The 22,174-nt window shown below is 37.6% G+C and overlaps 1 protein-coding gene across 1 annotated transcript in view; it reads right to left on the bottom strand.

Moving 5' to 3' along the window:
* The window catches only part of TRHDE (thyrotropin releasing hormone degrading enzyme), a gene marked incomplete at its 5' end in the record, with an annotated part of 366,323 nt that overhangs the window by 22,428 nt on the left and 321,721 nt on the right, over positions 1-22,174 (bottom strand). The window contains 3 exons of the mRNA XM_079775459.1: positions 18,058-18,165; positions 18,633-18,730; positions 20,901-21,048. Of these exons, the coding sequence (XP_079631585.1) occupies positions 18,058-18,165; positions 18,633-18,730; positions 20,901-21,048 (354 nt within the window). The remainder of the gene's footprint in view (positions 1-18,057; positions 18,166-18,632; positions 18,731-20,900; positions 21,049-22,174) is intronic.

Raw genomic sequence — 22,174 nt, 5'->3', positions numbered from 1 at the left:
ATAACTTGGAATAAATTTAACCAATGATATAAAAGACCTGTATTTAGAAAATTATAAGACACTGCAGAAAGAAATTGAAGAACATAAAAATATGTGGAAGGATTTACTATGACCCTTGGTAGGAAGAATTAACATCATTTAAATATATACTACCTAGAGCAATCTATAGATTCAGTGTAATTCCTATCAAAATATTAATGGCGTATTTCACAGAACTGGAACAAATATTCCAAAATTTTATATGGAATCACAAAAGACCCCAAATAGCCACAGCAATCTTGAGAAGAAACAAAGTTAGAGGAATCATGCTACCTGATATCAAATAATACTACAAGGCCATAATAATCAAAACAGTATGATACTGGCATAAAAACAGACATATAGATCAATGGAACAGAATAGAGAGCCCCAAAATAAACCCACATTTTTATAATCAATTCATATTTGACAAAGGAGATAAGAACATACAATGGAGTAGATATTCTATGTAGTAAATGGTGTTGGGAAAATTGGACAGGTAGGTACATGCAAAAAAATGAAATTAGACCATATCAATACACCATACCCAAGAATAAACTCAAAGTGGATTAAAGACTTAAATGTAAGATTAGAAACCATAAAAATTCTAGAAGAAAACATAGGCAGTAAAATCTTAGACATCTCTAGCAGCAATAGTTTTTCTGATATGTCTCCTCGGGTAAGAAAAGCAAAAAATAAAAATAAACAAATGGGATTACCTCAAACTAAAAAGTTTTTGCACAGCAAAGGAAACCATCAACAAAATGAAAAGATAATCCACTGAGTGGGAGAACATATTCACCAATGATGCATCTGATAAGGGACTAGTTTCCAAAACATATCAAGAACTTAGGCAACTCAACATCAGGAAGACAAACAATCCAATTAAAAAATTGGCAAAGGACTTGAATAGATACTTCTCCAAAGAGGACACATAGATGGCCAATAGACATAGGGAAAAATGCTCAACATCACTAATCATTGGAGAAAAGCAAATTAAAACCACAATGAGATATTAACTCACACCTGTCAGAATGGCTATCATTAATAAATCAACAACAACAAAAAATAAGTGTTGGCGAGGATGTGGAGGAAAAGGAATCATGGTGCACCTCTAGTGGGAATGCAGACTGGTGCAGTCACTGTGGACAACAGTATAGGGTTTCCTCAAAAAGTTAAAAATGGGACTGCCATTTGACCCAGTGTTTCCACTTCTGGAATATATCTGAAGAAACCCGAAACACTTACTCAAAAGAATATATGCACCCCCATATTCACTGCAGCATTGTTTACAATAGCCAAGATTTAGAAGCAGCCCAAGAGCCCATCAGTAGATGAGTGGTTAAAAAAAAAAGTCGTGGTACATTTATACAGTGGAATACTACTAGGCTGTAAAGAAAAAAAAATCTTACCTTTTACAACAGCCTGGATGGACCTGCAGACTATTATGCTAAGTGAAATATATGGAATCTAATGAACAAAATATAAACAGACTCACAGATATAGAAAGCAGATTGATAGCTGTTAGAAGGAAGGGAGTTCAGGGGCGGCGGGGGGGGGGGGCGGGGGGGAGGGGGACATGCGTAAAAAACAACAACAACCTCATAGACAGACCACAGTATGGTGATTACCAGAGGGGAAGGGTAGAGGAGGGTACAGGGTAGATAAATGGTGATGGAAGGAAACATAATTTTGGGGGTGGTGAACACATAATACAATATACAGATAATTTTTTATAGAATTGTACACCTGAAACCTCTATAATCTTACCAATGTCACCCCAATAAATTCAATGAAAATTAAAAAATGATTACTGAGGTTAATGATGCTGATTCTCCAGCCTGAGAAGAATAAACTATAACAATATAGGTAATTTTTTATTTAGATTTTAGGTAATCTAAAAATAGATTTTATTTTGGCCAAAGTTTTACCTTTTCAGTGTGTGCTTGTGTTTGTATGTATGTTTCTGTGTCTGTTTATTAATCTACATGCATTTCTGCAGGTTTTCATAGTTTTAACTGATAGCTTCACTATACAAGAAAATGCTGTGCCTTTTAAACATAAAGAAGTATTCTTATTCATATCAAATCCTCAATTTTTCTATGGTTTCACTGAAACATATTTTGACTGCCTCCTCCCCTGTGAAAAAGCAGTGAAACTCCATGTATATTTCAAGAAGAAGGATATAGTTTAATTTGATAATTAAAATAGTGCTGAAGAATCTATCCTGTTATAGAAGGGAAATTTAAAAAAAACACAATCTCAGTTCTGATGAAAAGGGGAATGGCAAGAGTGGGTAAAAGTTACAACATAAGCTTTAAAAGGCATATTTTGCACTTAAAGATGGTATGACTGAGAAAAACAAATACTATTATTGACAAGAAATTACAAGTCATCAGTTCTTTCTCACTTTCAGTTATTTTAATATATCTAAATATATATACACAGGGGTTGGCAAAAGTAGGTTTACAGTTGTGAGTACACAAAACAGAGTTTATTATTGTATTATTACAATTATTTATTAATTGTTGTATAATTTTTCATACAAACAACTGTAAACCTACTTTTGGCTCATCCTGTGTCTATCACTCAACAATATTTGATGCTTATGGGACATTTTTCATCAACATTATTGCAATGTTACGTAAATATTATCACACTATCATTAGAAAGAAGAGTAATGAATTATTTTCACTTTCTTTTTGAGACAGAGATTACATATAAGGAATCAGTCCTAAGTCTTAATCATAGGAGGAAAAATAAATAAAAAGGAAATGTTGATGTGTCTGAACAAATCTCAGTGCTAAGAGCAATGGTTAAGTTATTTTGAGAAAATGTGGAGGGAATGTCTTCTTTATAGTGGTTGGTAGTAGTTGCAATAAACCTTATACTCCATCAATCTGAATCCATCAGTATAATCTACTATCTGTGAGTAAATAAAAATGTTTTGGAAGCTGCAAATATTTTTGTTGGTGCTTCAGCTCTGGCTTAGTGAATAATAATGATTTTTACTACTGTATGTTATCAGCATTGCTCCCTGCTTTGCCCATGTAAACCTATATTCACTTAGCTCTTGTACTGTGATAAATAGTACAGTGGTTAAAATAGAACTATTCTACCATTAATGGACATATCTTGTGATAGATGATACAAATATTTAATAGTGTTAAGCCTCAAACTGGTATAACATTAGGCAAATAATACTAGCATGGTAGAATTACTATTGGCAGAAATGGGAGAAAAGCCAATTGTACTGAAAAGGGGGAAATTTTAAATTAAATCAAGTCACCTTTAAAAGCATCCTTCTATAAAAATTAAAGCACCTTGAGAAAATACTATTGACTTTTTGAATTTATACATGACTAGTAATATAATTTTTTAAAAGTAAAATGTCAGGGAAAAGCCAAAAGTGTTGGGAAAAGGAAAATAAGTGTATAATTATTTCTGCATTTTAAATTAGAATGTAAAATCATTAATGCTTTGTATTACAAACTATATCTATACTAATAAAAGAGTAATATGCTAATTAGACCGGGAGACCTCCCGGAGACCTTCCGGACATTCTTCCAGGACAAAGCCGGGGGTTTGGCCAGCCTGCAAACCACTCCCAGGCTCTCACCCAGGCCACCCCACCCACTGGCCCAGGCCACCCCACCCCCAGCAGGGACCCCCATCCTGATGGGGGCGTGTATGGCCTGCAAACAGCCCTCAGCCCCTCAACCAGGCCGGCCACGCCCCCCAGCAGGGACCCGCACCCTGATGGGGTGGCCCCTTGCCCAGGCCGGCCCCATCCCCTCATCAGCCTGCAAACTGCCCCAGGCCCCTCACACAGGCCAGCCCCACCCCCCAAGGGGACCCCAACCCTGATCTGGGACCCCCTTCAGGGCAGACCAGCCAGTCCCCACCCGTGCACCAGGCCTCTATCTATACTAATAAAAGGGTAATATGATAATTAGACCGGATGTCCTTATGGACAAAGCCATGGTGGCAGGGCCAAGGCAGAGGCAATTAGGGGTGATCAGGTTGGCAGGAGAGAGCTGTTAGGGGTATCAGGCCGGCAGGCAGATGAGCCGTTAGGAGCCAGCAGTCCGGATTGCAAGAGGGATGTCTGACTGCCAGTTTAGGATGACATCCCCTGAGGGGTCCCAGATTGGAGAGGGTACAGGCCAGGCTGAGGGACACCACTCCCCATGCATGAATTTCATGCACTGGGCCTCTAGTGTGACTATAAGAAAATAAATAGAAATATGCATTAACCAGAGTTATATTACCTCTTGAAGCAATTAAAGTCCCTGCTAGACCAAAAGTGAATTAAAAATGTATACAGATTAGTTAGTCTCTCAAGTAGTCCATTCAGTCCAATATTTATCCCATAATGGACTGAACTGAGTTAGCATGTATTGAATTCTCCAAATGCAAGGAAAAGTAGTAATTTCAGAGTGATTCCAGAGAAGTTTTGGGAGAAGAGAGATAATAAAGTCCTCTTCTATATGCAGGTGTAGACATTACTTAAGTAGTATTTTTTATTTATTTTGTATTTTATATTTATTGCAGGTGTACAGCATAGTGGTTAGATAATTGTATAATTTACCAATGATTTTAGTAACCACCTGGCACCACACATAGTTATTACAATATTATTGACTACTAGAGGCCCGGTGCATGAAAATTTGTGCACTTGGGGAAGGGTCTCTCAGCCCGGCCTGCGACCTCTCGCAGTCCAGGACCCCCCAGGGGAGTGGGCCTAAGCTAGCAGTCAGAAGTCCCTCTAGCAGTCTGGGAGCCCTTGGGTGATGTCCGACTAATGGCTTAGGCCCACTAAGCTGTCAGTGGCACATTCTTAGCACTGCCAAGGAGTCAGGAGAGGCTCCCGCCACCACTGCTGTGCTTGTAGCATTCATCCTGGCTTGTGGCTGAGCAAAACTCCCCCTGTAGGAGTGCATTGATCACCAGGGGGTAGGTCTTGCGTTGAGCATCTGCCCCCTGGTGGTCAGTGTTCATCATAGCGACCAGTTGTTCTGCCGTTAGGGTCAATTTGCATAATACCCTTTTATTATATAGGATATTCTTGCAAGTAATCTCATTAATTATTGTATTACTAGAGACCCAGTGCATGAAATTCGTGCACAGGAGGGTGGGGGAGAGGTGTCCCTCAGCCTGGCCTGCACCCTCTCGTAATCCGGGACCCCTGGCTCCTAACTGCTCACCTGCCTGCCTGCCTGATCACCCCTAACCATTCTGCCTGCCTGCCTCATTGCCCCTAACCACTCGCCTGCCTGCCTGATTGCCCCTAAACACTCTGCCTGCCTTCCTGATCACCCCTAACTACTCTGACTGCCTGCCTGATTGCCCCTAACCCCTCTGCCTGCCTGCCTGCCTGCCTGTCTGATCACCCCTAACTGCTTGCCTGCCTGCCTGATCGTCCCTAACCACTCGCTTGCCTGCCTGCCTGATCACCCCTAACTGCTCACCTGCCTGCCTGATTGCCCCTAACCACCTCTGCCTCAGCTCCCACTGTGGCGGCTTCATCCGGAAGGGCGTCTGGAATGACGTCCGGAAGGTTGTTCAGATGCCCAGTCTAATTAGCATATTATGCTTTTATTATTATAGATTTTCCATATGAACATCTGTAAACCTATTTTTGGCACACTGTGCACAGTTGAGACATTGTTAATAGAGAACTCCATGCACCCTGTGACCTCCACTTATACAAATGTTGTCAGGAAATCATTACTGGTTATAAAAAAAAAAATCCAGTTTAACAAAGAAATTCACAATAAGATTAATTCAAATAGCAAGAACACTTATTGCATTTCATATATTATTTTTTTAATATATAGCTTTCACAAAACACTTCTGTTTGGTACCATACTCCTATCTCAGAAGAGAGATCCCCTAAAACTTTGATGAAGGAGTATAATCAGTTAACTGGGATTTTTGCTCTACTCAGCAAAGAAAAGCAAAACAAACTGATTAAATAAAAACATTACAAAATTTCCAAAATATGTTCTTGGTTAACTGCAGATTCTGCCCAATCAGCTAAACTTTTTGAAAGTAACAAGACTTTAATATGGAGAAATGATGGGGAGGAGGAAGGCCATTTTTACACACTGTTCCTTCTGTTTCATATCTCCTTTCCCTCTTTGCCTAGTGAACATATAACTTTCCTGTAGACTGCAGGTCAGTTGTCACTCTGCAAGAATGTCAATCTCACTATCAGGTCAAATTGTCCTTTTCCCATAAATCTCCCTTCTGGGTCCCAATGCAGTTAACATCTTACAGTATATCTGATCAGCCTCCGTCTACCACTGGACTGTAAGCTCCAGGAAGGCAGAAACTATTTCCTTTAGCTCAGGATTGGATCGCCACTTGGTGACTTTTAGTATGTCAGGCATGTGGCAGAAACAAAATATATTTGCTACCCAAATCAAATACTCTAAGAGTCTGAACGAATACTACTTAACTAAATGAAGTAGACTTGTTACCATGGAAAAATGAGCAACACTAATTCATTTTGGAAACAGAGCTAAAATTTAAAAACCAGATATCCAAATGTGGACCGGGGAGCCGGGCCCTACGATGTGGCACCATCACAATGAGAAACGCAGTACCTTAACAAATTTTATCCTTTAACTTTAAAGAACTAGAGGATAAAGTGATAATAAAATGTCAATGGTGATGGCATCTTTGGTGGTAATTGTGACTCATTCCAGAAGTTCCCATACCACTTTCTACTTTAAAGGTGCTCATGAGCGATTTCTAAGTCTGTAGACTGGGGTTATGCAGGCAACAATTCATAACAAGGTGACTGGCTGTAAGTATAAAAGCCTAAGTGACTGAATGACCGAATGACCAAACAACAAGTTGACTGGTCGCTATGACATACACTGACTTCCAGGAGACAGACGCTCAATGCAGGAGCTGCCCCCTGGTAGTCAGTGCTCTCCCATAGCGGGAGCACTGCTCAACTGACTGACAGTAGCCAGACGCAGGGCTCACGGCTGGCCCCGCAGCCCGGAAACCTCAGTGGAGCGGCAGCGAGCCAACTGAGCAGTGGAGGCAGCAGGCACAGCAGGGCCAGGATGAGCAGGAGCGGCAGGCAGAAGCAGCAAGTGGCCCTGGACTGCTGGTTTCGGCCTGATCTCCACAGGCTATGCTGAGGGACCCCACCAGTGCACAAATCTGTGCACTGGGCCTCTAATTGAAATATAAAATTCCTAGGATAGAAAGCTGACAGAAAGAAGGCGACAATCCTTATTATATACTACTAGAGGCCCAGTGCATAAAATCGTGCACGAGTAGGGTCCCTAGGCCTAGCCTGGCCTCCGTCGCATGGCCTTTGCCACCCTGTGACACTACATGAAGCTCCCCACCCCGGGACACTCCACGATGCTCACAGCCACTGCCCCTCAACTGTTCCACGAGGCTCCCCCCGCCCTGCCACTGCTCCATGAGGCTCCCCCTGCCCTCCACTGCTGAGTGAAATTCCCCCCGCCTCACAACAGCTCTGTGAGGCTCCCCCACCGCCCTGCCACTGCTCCACGAGGCTAACCCAGCCCCGTGACTGTTCTGGGAGGCTCCCCTGCCCTGCAACTGCTCTGCGAACCCCCCCCCCCCGGCCGAAACTGCTCTGCGAAACTCCCCCGACCCTACTACTGCTCCACGAAACTCCCTGTAGCCGCTGCCACTCAACAGTCCCCAGTCCTGCCCTGTGGCCACACTCCCTTATGGTGAGTGGCTTGGGGGCCGGGGGAAGGGACCGAGAGGTGCTCCATGCACCTCCTGGTGACCGGTCATTTGGTCGTTACAGCATTACGGCATTATGGCATTACGGCCACAGGCTTTTTGTAATATAGATAAGCATATGATATAAATAAATAAAACTATGTACCTTCAAGTAGGTTATTCACTATATTTTCTCCTTTCACCTCAAATGTTCTGTTATAAGAACATTTATAATGGAATTCACACACAGGGTGAGGCATGAAGTTCTCTATTAACAATGTCTCAACTGTGCACAGTGTGAAATAAAGAACTAGACAAACAAATCACAGTGCAGGATGCTGTATTACCTCACGTAATGCAGCACATAAAAATGTGAGTTACTAAAAATACAGGTTAATCAGTTTTAAGCTATTTAACATTAACCATTGAGAATATAAATAACCTTTATAGCATCCTTCGTAAACTCTTAGAAAATTAATAATTAAATAATTTCTGATATTCTGATAGGGAACAAACAGTTTTTATGCCAAGTGTTGGTAGGAGGTAAAGAGATACATGACTTGTAAAGGCAGTATTGATGAACATAGTAAAATAATGCTTTGAGTAAAATAGTTTAATACATGTAAGAAAATTATAAGAGCTATTTTGAAACTAAGTTATAAACTGCCTGTTTTATAATGCAAAATAAAATGCAAGCGGTTGTATTTTTAATGGGAAATGAGTTAAAGTAATATTAAAAATGGTATGTTTCCCAGGGATATCTATAAAAAATAAATTCTAGACATAAATTTAGAATATCTACTAATTTTACACATCCATATCTATATCATTATATAAACAGATAAAATTTTTTGCATTTATAGTGGAAAGAATTAATGATAAATGACAAAATATATCATAATTGGTAGAGGAAATAAACATTTTTTGAAATACACGGTAAATGTTAATCTTCAAGTGCCATGCTCATGTCTGGATTACACCCAGCTACTCAAGGATGTGATTTCTCAGTTCTTAACCTTGAATCCTCTCCTTATGTTGTATTTGCTCCCTAGGCCCGTGGTCGGCAAACTGTGGCTCGCGAGCCACATACGGCTCTTTGGCCCCTTGAGTGTGGCTCTTCCACAAAATACCACGGCCTGGGCGAGTCTATTTTGAAGAAGTGGCGTTAGAAGAAGTTTAAGTTTAAAAAATGTGGCTCTCAAAAGAAATTTCAATTGTTGTACTGTTGATATTTGGCTCTATTGACTAATGAGTTTTCCGACCACTGCCCTAGGTAATCTCATCTACCTGCTGTGCCTTCCATTCCTGGTGCAATGGTCTTCAGAAAAGGCAATTGTAGCCCTGACCGGTTTGGCTTAGTGGATAGAGCATCAGCCTGTGGACTCCAGGGCCCCCGGTTCGATTCCGGTCGGGGGCATGTGCCTTGGTTGCGGGCACATACCCGGTGGGGGGTGTGCAGGAGGCGGCTGATCGATGTTTCTCTCTCATCGATGTTTCTAACTCTCTATCCTTTCTCCCTTCCTCTCTGTAAAAAATCAATAAAATATATTAAAAAAGGAAAGAAAAAAAAAGAAAAGGCAATTGTTCCTTGAGGTGAAAGGGAAGACTTTTCAAGGAGAACCTAAATATATGGATAGTGTTATGGCAATCAAGTTCCACATTCTAAATCTATATGGATAATTCTCTTTTCATAAAAACCCTTCTTCCACGTTCTCTCACTTCCCATGAGAAGGTGTATTTCTCATTTGCTTATCTTATATATTCTGAGGGTGCATTGCACTGCAGTACCAAATAAAGAGAAAATTTTAAATATTGGTATTGACCTCTGAAAAAATAAGCTTTCAACTTGTAAAACTTTATTGCTCCCATAAAATTTGAAGAATAAACTAATTAAATTATCAGGTGATAATTTAAAAATTTTAGTGATAGATTACTGTGTGATTTCTGTCACAAAACTTGGAAAGATTTTGAAGAATTATGTTACCTTTACATTGCTATAACAAAACGCCTTCTATTCTAATTTACTTATTTTTATGTACAAGATTTCTCAGTACTTTAGTGTAAAATATGAATGGAATTGATGTTGAAACTTTTCTCATTCTAGCAGTGAGTAATATTTATCTGTGACTATATAAGCTAATTGGGAAAAGGCCAATCCCAATTTTCACTTTTGTACTTAATAATTTTTATATTTGGAAGTTATTTATCAAAATTTGCAATGTATTTTATTTCAAAAAACAAGATTCTTGATGGGATTAAAGGAAATCAAACAAAAAAATAGATATTCAGAATTTGCAATGTATTTATGTTGATCAATTCTATACAAATAATAGTTTGTAATGAAAACCTAATTAAGAAAATAATTTAACAAGATTTTATGATGATATGAAAAAGTTGTTTGTCTGTCTGTAATATGTTGTGTGTGTTTTATATTACAGAGAAGTATGATATGGTTATCCAAAAGATATTTTCAAGTAAAATATATTATATTAGAATACAATTTGATGAAAGAGAAAAGAAAACTATAAAATTTGTGACTACTTTAAATGACTAATGGTGGCTATAAAATAGATATGGTGGTTTGATTCCATTGGATACCTTCAGAGATCTTGAAATAATTTTATTGAAAAAAATGTCTATTTATAGTATGCTAGAAGTTAAATCCTTACAATTATCTTTAGGTGTTATGGAGAGTTTTAGAATTAGACTTTAATATGTTATTTTAAGAAATTCATATGCATGAAAGTTTGAGGCCTTTTGGATTTTTCTAGTGAATTGTCATTGATACCTTTCTCTTATCCTTTATATTCAAACAATCATTATCTACTGTCACTCTTCCTTCCTCAATCATGATCAGATATGTCCACTTCTCATTTCCACCACCAGCTCTAAAGGCTAGAAGTCTTCCCTGATCTTGTCCAATTTCCACATGACAGTTTTTCAGATCTCAGTTTCATTTTTAGTTTTTTGTGATTATTTTTATTCTGTGCACCTTCTGCTTCCCTCCCACATTCCCACCTGCCCCTGCCACTTAATCTTCAGGGTTTGCAAGTGATACCACTGTAATTAGCTAGTTACTAATAATTGAAAAGGAGGCAAAGGGGGGCCAGCCATTCTAGGCATGCCATTTGGGCAGCTTCACCAGGAACCTGCAATGTCACACTCCCTAGGGAACCACACTGGCTTAAGGGGCCCAACAAAAGGGAGATGAACCCGTGCATAATGAATTGGGGTGACTAGGGAAGGTGGCTGTCAGTCAAACCTGGGAACAGAGATCATTGGCCAGAATGGGCAGGGCCCAAACAAAGGAGCTCTCTTTATAGGCTCTTGGCTCTCTTGTTCCTGCTTCCTTGCATTTGCCCGTATGGCCCAGGCCATGTGGACCCCACACACAATGGACTAATGGACTGCAGCTGGAAACACAAAGCTAGCTAGCCTGATGCTGGACTGGACACTGCTCCAATGTGGAGCCAAAAGTCTGATCACTGGCTTTGAGTTTAGCTCTGCTGAAAGCAAAATGGGGCTTCTTCTATGACAGGACTGAGGGAAATGGGACCTTGGGAACACAGGAGTTTGATTCCATGGAAATAAAACTTTCTACAATATCTCATCCTCTGATGAGAGTCTTAGAACATTCATTTTCTCGGGATATCACAAGAAGCCCACTCCCGCTAACAACCAGTGCAGGTGAGGGCCTCTCCCCACCAATAACATAAAGACATGAACCACATGTGCTCATTGCCCAGCAAGTAACAGGGGCTGGCATTGAGTGAAGGAATGTTGCCTTCCAAGTGTCTAGCACAATGTTTAACACATCATAGCTGCTATATATATATATATATATATATATATATATATATATATATATATATATACATATGCACTCTTTACACATATCATGAAAATGAACATATATCCTTTAACTATATAATAAAAAAAGAACCCAAAGTGGACACAATGTCAGAAAATTGTATGATTTATGTCCATGCACAGTGAGTATGAACTTTTGGACTGTGAGAGCTCATGTAAGTAGTGAATATTTGGGGGCCATGCCCTTGCTTTAGAAACAAGGTCGATATTTGGAGAAGCTGACTGTGTTGTCAAAAGTCACAGCTGTCTAATGACAAACCCGGAGCAAACTTAATTCCTCACCCCAGCTCACTGGGGTTTGGACAGCCCTGTCCTTTCTGTTACTCCATACAGACTCCCTGCTGTGTTCACTTGTCTGGAAAACACCGATGCTGGTAACTGAGCACTAAAATGCCAGGTCTGGCTGGTATAACTTTAAGTTATTATTTACATGATTGATTTGAAGTGGCTAATATACAGTAAGAAGGATACAAAAAGTGATATAAAGAACAGAGGGCCACAATAACTTAGAAACATGGGCAATAAGTTAGGATCTATGTTTTAGGGAAGAAAACACGAGGATTCTGGACCATGATGGAAAGAGCCCTTTCTGCTTTCACCTTTATGTTCTCACATAAGAAAAGCAAACATTAATGGACAGAGAGCAGACACAAAGGAGAGGAGCTTAGCTGGAGGTCTGTACCCTGTGAAATAAAATGACCTATGGCTGATGGAGGGGTTTGTGCCATAAATATCAGCTGTAAGGGGAGGGAAGAAAAAGTAATATTTACCTTGATGCCACAAAAGGCAGTATTTCTTAAAGCAAGGAGGCAAGAAAGGGCAAATGTCCCCATACTTCTAATTAAGAATCTCTATCATGATATTATCTTTTATATTTTATGTTATAGGTTACATCCTTATAGTCTCAACTCATAGAAAGTGGTCTAATTTTGAAGGCACTTTATAAATGTTCTATACTGTTCTATTCTCTACTGTTCCACATTTTCTCATTTAAAATGTACCATCAGACCGTCAGACCTCAGAGGGAAGGTAGAGGAGGGTGGGGGTAAAGGGGAGAGATCAACCAAAGGACTTGTATGCATGCATATAAGCCTAACCAATGGACACAGACAACAAGGGGTGAGGGCATGAGTGGAGAGGGTAATAGGGGGATAAGGACACATATGTAATACCTTAATCAATAAAGAAATTAAAAAATAATAAAATAAAAAATAAAATGTACACTGCCCATGCTGGAGGTGTGGTCAAAAAGTTACAAGATAATTCCAAAGATGATTAATGTTTTATGATTTCTTACAAGGCCCAGATACCATTTGGCATTCCTTTATATATCTCTCATGACTTGTGTAGTTAGTAACAATTATCGCCATTTTCAGATGATAAAACCAAGTGAGTTTCCTAAGGCCATTTAGTGGAACAGGTGCAATTTGATCACCGGTATCTCTGATTCTGAAGACAGTAGCCTTTCCCCACACTGTTCCCAAACTGTGGTCCCAGATCAGCAGCAACACCAGGTAACTTGTTGTAAATATAAATTCTTGGCCTCCATTCCACTGACTGAATCAGGATTCAGGAGGTGGGGCCTAGAAACTGTTCAATGGTTCCTATGCATGATCAGAATTAAGTACCAGAGGCTTATACCATGTACACCACCTGCATAAAATTACTGCTTATACTCACCACCGAGAGTACCTGAGATCTGTTGGGTGTCTTTATTGTTTTGTCATTTTTGAGCAAACATATATTACTGATATATGGTAATTTGAAATACCACCACAAAATCACTTGCAATAAGAGTGAGAGAGCAGGCATGCTGAGGGGGGAAGCCCAGATCCACCACCTAATCTATACTAATATAAGGGGAATATGCAAATTGACTGTCACTTTGTGACACCCACCAGCCAATCAGGAGTGAGTATGCAAATTAACCTGACAAAGATGGAAGCGGCCCCACCTCCCAGCCGGTCCTGACCTCTGGGCAGCATGCATGCAGGCACAGAGCAGCCAGGCAGGGTGGGACGCCTGCTATGAAGGGGAGGGCGGGGGCGGGGGCGGAGGGAGCTATAGGAGTGGCGCTTCGGGTGGAGCGAAGACGGAAGGCAGCGGCCAGAACTAAGGCCTGGGTCCCAGGTGAATCTTCGTGCAAAGGGCCTCTAGTGTTATATAATCTTCTCAAGTTACATAACTGTGTGAGTTTGGAATTTGTCTTCTATAAAAATGAAAATAAAAATGATGAGCTAATACTCAGAAAGCACATCAGCCCAATATCTAAAATGTAATAAATACTCAACAAAGTAAATGTAGTTTTCATTGTGATTATCATTGTTAAAGACAATAATATTAGTAACATTTAGTTAATTGCATGAATAGTGAGGTTTATGTATTATGTATGTTTAAAACTCCAGAGATGCTCCTCTTCTTAAATTTTTATCATGGAATGAACTTAATTTTTCCAAATTCAACAAAAATTTGTAATTTGTTTCAATTCAATAAACATTTTTACGATCCACAATGTACAATGTATTCTGTTGTTTCAAGTTATTTATTTAAGTACAGTGATGATACAGCTATCAATTTATGTCTTTTAGAATAGATATCTCTGTCTATTAAGTATAGTTTTTAAATTAAATATTTTAAATCTTCATCTGTATTGGCTTAAAACTGAGCTACCTATGTGTGAAGATCAGAGGTTTAATGTACATTTTAACATTATTTGAAAAATAATACATTACCACAAAATTAATGGACTGTGTTATTGTGGACACATTTAATTTCAGGTTAAATTTTTTATTCAAAGAAAACTTCATATTGCTATATTGTGATCTCTGTATACTTAACTGTAAATCTCAACAGTGTTTTTTTGGTTGTTTGTTTATGTTTTGATTGATTTCAGAGAATAAGGGAGATGGAAAGATAGAAACATCAATGATGAAAGAGAAAACCATTGATTGGCTGCCTCCTGCACACCCTTACTGGGGATTAAGCTAGCAACCTGGGCATGTGCCCTGACCCAGAATCTAACTGTGACCTCCTGGTTCATGGGTTGATGCTCAATCACTGAGCCACACAGGCCGGGCTCCCAGGCTCAACAGTGTTTTGATACAGAGGTTTTCAACAATAATGATAGATTCCCTATATTTTACTCAGTGAAGCTCAGGCCAATTATTTCTTGTTTATTTGCACCAACCAGTGAAAGAAACCACTAGCTGTCCCCTTTCTTATGCTTTTTATCCAGACAAAAAGGCTAGCATCTTCCTATGTCTTTTTTTTTTAGAGTGAAATTTTCAAGTCTCAAACCTCCCTTTGTATCTGTGTTGTCAAGATCTTTTATCTCTTGCATTGTTCTCTACCGAATCCTCAGCAATTTGTCTCTTTTCTGAAATGTGGTGTCTGCTGAACTTAGTCCCCAATTCACAACCTAACAAGACCTGAATGTAGCTCAATATGTTTTTATGCATGATATCACCATTACAATTCAAAGCACTATGGCATTTGAATATTTTAACAGGGTTTCAGAACGTTTACTCATTCAATTTATCACCCAATGTAATTCTTGATCTTTTTTTCTCTCTGCTGCTACCATCTCTAGCTTTTTATCACACTTTTTGGTTCCATTGTCTTGCTCTGCATCAACTTTCACATCCATTTCATTTTTCTGAACCCAATGTTACTGATTTAACCTATCTCCCCAGCATATAAGATAAGGCTATATAGAAGCACAACACCCCAAATATTTGTAATCCCTGCTACTTCCATGCCTCACTTTCTTTTAGATTTATTAACATAAATCCAGAGCATCTCCCAAAATATTTTATAAGTATACTATTACAGTACCTTGGAGGTTTTTTAAAAATTATTTTTAGGTTCTACTTAAGTAAAAACAAGCAAAAACACCTCAAAATTGACTGGTCTGTTGTTCCAGGCTCATTTAAGAAGAAAACTTGCAGTCCACTTTATTGACACAGTATAAGAAAGTTAAACTCATTTAAAAAAAATGTTAAACTCAGCACCAACTACAGGACTGCATTATTATTCTAAAGGTGTCATCCCAAAATAACAAATTAAACCTCTGATCTTCACACATAGGTAGCTCAGTGAGTATCACATACCCTCACACAGGAGGTCACTTGTATGTGCTGGGGCATGTCATATGGTTGGTTGAGCAAATCTTAGTAAACACAGAGCTAGTTTCACTTAGCATGTTTACTTGCCCTGTTACGAAAGAACGCAAAGCAGGAAAGTATAAAAATGATGATGAAAATAGCAAAAGCACCTTAAAGTATCAGGCCTAACTATAATCATTTTGTCATGAATAAATGTCAGAGTTATCAAAACCAAAATGAGCTGACACCTTCTACATGAGCTTTCATTTATAAGGGATTATGGGAATGATGGGTTCTTCCAACTTGAAAGTCATAAAATTACTACAATCAAAGAAAACATCAATCTGTGTGCCTGCCTTCTTCTGGGAATGCCCATGTCTGCACTCTACATACTCATCAGACACACCTACCCCTGCCTACAATCCTACCTTGTCCATGTAAACAGTCCTACTCATCATTCATGAGGCAGAATACACTCCTCCAAGGCCTCCATCCCTCCCTTCCTTGTGTTTTAACCCTGTTCTTGCTTCAAAGTACAACTATTTGAGCTCCGCTTCTTCTCTTTGCTTTCCAGCTACCAGCTGGTATTGAGAATCATTCAATAAAATTGTGATAGGTGTATTATTTTAAAAATAGCATTTTCCCAAACTTATATTTTTAAATGTAGGAAGAGATATTGGGCTTGAATACTCTAGAAAAATTATGGTAATGCAATGGTATGAGTACAATTTTAGTAAATGGTAAAACTATATGTAAATAAGAGTAAATTCATTAAAGTGTTAAAAAACATCAGCTATGAGAAAAGGCATGTTTTGATAGCAAAAAAGAAAATAAACAAACAAAAAATAATCAAACAAAAAACAGAGGGAGAGAAGTAGAGACCACAATTTTTAAATAATACATTTCACCTTTTTCTCATATGCACATATGATTATGTATTTTAATAAAATTTTGGATGATTTCATTTTGAATAAATACTTATGTTTTCATAGCTTACATCAATGTGGTGGAATTAAAGGAGGTGGTAAAAATAGGAATAAAGTTTTTATAACATTTTACGTCTGAATAATAGTTTTCAGAAGACTTAGCAAAAAAGATAATCATTAGTAAAGTTGAACAATGAAGATGCTTTAGTTCTAGAGAAGACTAATGACAGATTTAATCACTGTCTTCAAGTATTTGATGGATCGATTGGGAGATAATAATGATAAAATATTTTCCTTCTTGGCTCAGTATAACACCAGAAATGATTAACTTAAAGGGCAAACAGGAAAATGCTAGAGAAGGTGAGATATTATGACAAATTACTAAGTGATTTAGTAAAAGGTTTCCCTCAGAGTTTTAAAGCAGGATAACTACCTTTTGACCTGGAGTCAGATATGACAAATAAATCTAAATGATTCTCAACAAGGCTAATACCAATTTGTTTCATAAGTACATTATACTCTCTGTGGTTCTCTATGCTCATCAAGAACAAATCCATTGCCCATGGGGTCACCCTAGCCAGGAAGATCAGGGGCCAGTTTATTGTGGCATATAGAATAGAATCATCTGAACAAATTATCCCCTAGTTCCTCAGCATTCTGATCAAACTCACCTTAATGCAGTGGCCAAAGATGGGAGAGGACTAATTATAATTACCCAAAATGCAAAAAGCAATGAAAAATAATGGTCCTTGGAAATATAAAACCACCTAAGAAGGTTTAAAAAACTGCAATAACAAGATCACTGACCTCTATTTTTTTTATGTTGAATATTCTTTGCATTAACATTATGAGTGACATTTAGAATAATATTTTTGTTAAAAGTAATTATATTAAATAATTTTAACCTCCATAATGTATTAAAATACTGACTGTGAAATTCCAAGATAAGATATAAGTTTAAGGTCTTTGTCAAGGGTCACTGAAAGAGTAAAGATCTTTTTTATAACCTTTTTGTGTTTAGTTTTTAATATTAACACTATGCCCCTTTATATCATATGCTTGCAATTGTTTAATGAATAAATACCACAACCTTTATAAACAACCTTAGAGTTTGGCCTACATTTAATTATTTTGTTCCCATGAGATAGCTACGCTATCAAAATTCAAGATAAATTGACACCTATATAGGATGAATAAGGGCCTGATTTTCTAGAGTTATTTCAAAACTCAAGAAAACCTTGCAAAGGTAAGTGCATTGTGAGTTTCATGCTCTTTCCTTGTAAGCTGTGGACCTGAACCCAAGTTTTGCAGTGTATTCTTTTCTTGTCCTGATTTTCTCCAGGTGATAAATATTTACTGAGAATCTGAAAGCATTATTATATCCTATCAAAATTTCAGGATTTGGTTCCATTTACCTGTTCCTGTTGCTGGAAATCCAATCTGAAATAAGTGTTGATGCCTGTTGGTGACAGTGCTTATTGCCAAAGCTGCAGGCCAGCATTATAACTTCCCGACGGAGTTCTCTTATGTATCATCAAAGGAAAAAAAATTAAAGCAGTGTTAATATCTGGGGAGAAAGGGTAACTCGTTACATTACACTACAGTAGATAAGTGAATAATTAGCAGAAAAACAGTTTTCAGATACAGAAATCCTGATTTCCTGAGTGAGACAGGCAGAGTAGAAGTTAATCATACTAAAAATCTGCTCTGGAAACAGTTCTACACTAAGGGGTATGGATTCAGAACTCAACCTCACCAAAACATAAAAAAGCAGATCTTAAATTAAAACATGGCAAGGAAATGACTTTGATCTTAGTACCAGGGGGTAGAAAGTATATTCCCCACCAGCAGTCTTCACAGGAAAGGGAAATAAAAGATGCAAAATGAAAGAAAGATCTTTTCATGTTGCTAAAATGACAATGATACTAGTAGTATGTTATTGTACAGTTCAGTCAGGGGAAAAGAAGCAAGTAATAAAATAAAACAGTACTCATGTTGGTAGGACGCTTGAACAAGAGATCCATTAAAACTGTTTTTTGGCCATCCAAGCTTGATGTATGTTGCTGCAACTTGCTTTAAAATATATTCCTAAACAGGGATAGGGGAAATAAAGATAATGTCAGTTTCAAACCTCTCCATGATGACAACTAAAATTATATACTGAAATTAAAATATTTTCTAAATATTTTGAAATATATGTAAAATTCAGGCATGGTAATAATATATTATAATTTTATTCAACTTAGTATTTCAAATATAGATAATAAGAATAAAATACAATTGCTATGGTAGAAGTCTGCTATTTACTTCTTATTGAATTATTTGTACTATTATTTTATGTCAAATTTTGTAGCAAAACAAAGAAATAGGAATAATGATACTTATGCATACTTATATGCAAATGTATGTGGATATAGTTTATTAAAATGAGTACCTAATATTTATGCATGTTATATTAATAGAGCATATTTAATGTAAGCTTATATGTAGACCCAGCCAATAGCCTGCCATTGTTGAATCTGACATGCACAGAACCATCTTCAGTAAAATGACACAGTATTTCAAAGTCAATAACTCATTCAGTTCATAATATATTTAAATATCAATAGCAATGTAAGGCATGCTCTCCTCACTTTAATGTAGTCCTGAGTTTCATCAAAAGAATGAAAGCACTAAAATTACAGTTAAAGCAGTTCTTAACTTTTACTGAAATTGAGGTGTCTGATGTGATATATAAAAGTACAAATACATATAAAAATGTATTTTACTTTTATAAAAGTTTAATATTGCAGTGTTTCTGTGTTGAGAAAAGGGAAGTTTAATAAGTCTTCCTCCAGCACATAAAAATTATGCCATAACTGTAATGACACATATCTTTGTATTACTGTTTTTAGGTTTTGGACAAAACTAACAGTCAAGCCAGAATTATTCCCATCCTATATAATAAAAGGCTAATATGCAAATTGACCGAACAGTGGAATGACCGGTCGCTATGACATGCACTGACCACCAGGGGGCAGATGCTCAAAGCAGGAGTTTCTCCCTGGTGGTCAGTGCGCTCCCACAGGGGGCTCACCACTCAGCCAGAAGCAGGGCTCAAGGCTGGGGAGCACAGTGGCGGTGGCAGAAGCCTCTCTCACCTCTGTGGCAATGCTAAGGATGTCCGACTGATGGCTTAGTGGACCTAAGCCATCAGTGGAACATCCCCTGAGGGCTCCCGGGCTGTGAGAGGGTGCAGGCCAGGTTGAGGGACGCCCCCCAAGTGCACAAATTTTATACACCAGGCTTCTAGTTTAAAAATAATTTAAAGCAGAGGTGTTTTCATGTAGGTTTAGGATAAGATAAAAAGAAACAATTCTGATAGACATCAGACAAATTTAGATGGTTCTAATACATAGATTTTTATAGCTCTGGTCATGGTAATTCCAAATGTGTAGGTTAATTAACAGAAATAGAATAAGAAATAGAATAATTTTATTATAAAACATAAGGAAGACTCTTAAAATAACTAAATGCAAATAAATAGTGCTCAAAGGTGATAAAAAGCACAGAGGTATATTCTCATCTGCAAAAGTCTCACTGGTGATAAGACATTTAGGAATCAAAAGCTCATTAGCACTACTTAATCTTAATCTTATTAAAAATGATTATTATATTAGATTAGATGGTGTCAGCAGTGCAATTTTGGTTTACCAGCTTGCAGCTTAGGAAATCTGGTCAGGTAACATTTTGAAATGTTTGTCATGTCTATTTGGATTATCTGTTGTTTGCTTTCTTGTGTCCCCTTGGACCCAATTATGAATGGGTTTTTGCCTCAATGTTGATCTTATCCTTGTTAATTAAGGAAGTGAATTGAATTCACTATGCCCTCTCGGATAAAAATAATGACTGAGAGCCTCTGCTGAATCTGTCTATATTCTGTTAAGATCTTCGCAATCCTCTACCCAGGTTAAGTCCTTTGTGAACATAGAACCCTTTAACTCTTGGAAAGTAAGTTTGAACTTTAAGAATTTGCCATGTATATTTGTTCTTAAATTCTGAGGCATTTAAGCTTAATTGACACTTTTAGGGCAGAACAAAAAGTAGCTTGTATTAAACTTCTTCAAGTAATTGTCATCACTGTTGCACAGAAAATCAGGGTAAAAATTATAACATGAATTAGAAGGAATCAAAACAACTCAGGGTCAGTTGACTAGAGTAGATAATGAGAAAATACTTTTTCATCTGAAACTAGAAAGGAGAAAATATATCTTTTTACATTGAAGACATTGTATTTCTCCATGCGGTCCAGTAATTTATCTAGAGGATAAAGAGCTCGGCTGGCAGCGTGCCAAGGAAGAAAATCCTTCTCCTCAGACAGGTATCTGATAATCTCCAGGGGAATATTCTGAGGCAAATAGCCAGCTCTGCATAGTAAAAAAAAAAAAAAAAGTCAATGTTAATTATATGCAAAAAAGGTACATGATGATGCAAAAATGAAGATTTTACTTATGCAAATAAAAGGCAGAATACAAGATTCATCATGGTATAAAGAAGCCATACTCAGTGTTTTAAAACAAAATTACTCACTTTTTAAATATAGTTCTACTTAGGATGTCAATGCCCCTAAATATGTACAGAGTAGGACAGTTAAAGATTTATGTGAACATGTAAATACCAAAATGCATGGTTTTAGAAAGAATTATGAAATTTGAATAAATCGACCCTAGGTGTGTTCCTTTAGAGAAACTCTTCAGAGGTCACAAGTCTTGAAAATAATTGATTGCTGAAATAAAATTTCAGTTCCTCTGGCATTCTCTTTACTTTTCATGTATCTCCGTGTAATATTTAATACAGATTACTTTCAAAATGATCATCAAAATTAAAGTGGCAACTATATCTGTGTTACTTTACCATATAAGCATTTTCCAAACCTGCCAGTTATTTTTTAAAAAATGCTTTCCACAGCACCTATGAAAATCAGAGTTAGATTTTAATAGACTCCAAATTACAAAACTATTAAGAAAATAGACTCATCATTTATTGTTTTTCTTTCAAAATAAATATCATGTCATCTTATGAACCAATGTTAGATACTTTGGAAAATATGAAGCTTTTTAAAATTATCTGAACACTTGTTGCCTGTTTTTAAAGAGAGTTTATCCAAAAAGGAGCCAAAAGCAGCATATATCTCTACTCCCTAGTAGATTACATATAAAATCCTTGCAAATCAAAGCAATATAAATGACAATCCACAGTGCATTAAAAGATGGCCTTATCCTTGATGTCCCTGATGCATATATATAGTGACACTGTATATTTTGCTGTGTTTTTTTTTTTTTACATTAATAATCAACTGAATGCAGACGTTTATCACAGGCAACAGGTAAATATGAAAGTAACCAATACCCAGTATGGCCTTTACCTACCTTTCACACTATTGCTCTTTTGTAGCATCACAAGATTAGATGGACCTTTTTATGTGTGTTTGGTAGAAGGTGGACAGGGAAGGAGCAAAGCCTTTTCCCATCTTCACTTAAGATAAATTTGCCA

The sequence above is a fragment of the Cnephaeus nilssonii genome (genome assembly GCF_951640355.1).
Source record: "Cnephaeus nilssonii genome assembly, chromosome: 6".
NCBI lineage: Eukaryota > Metazoa > Chordata > Mammalia > Chiroptera > Vespertilionidae > Cnephaeus > Cnephaeus nilssonii.
Note: the sequence above shows the minus strand (reverse complement) of the source record. Positions and strands in the feature narration are given on the sequence as shown.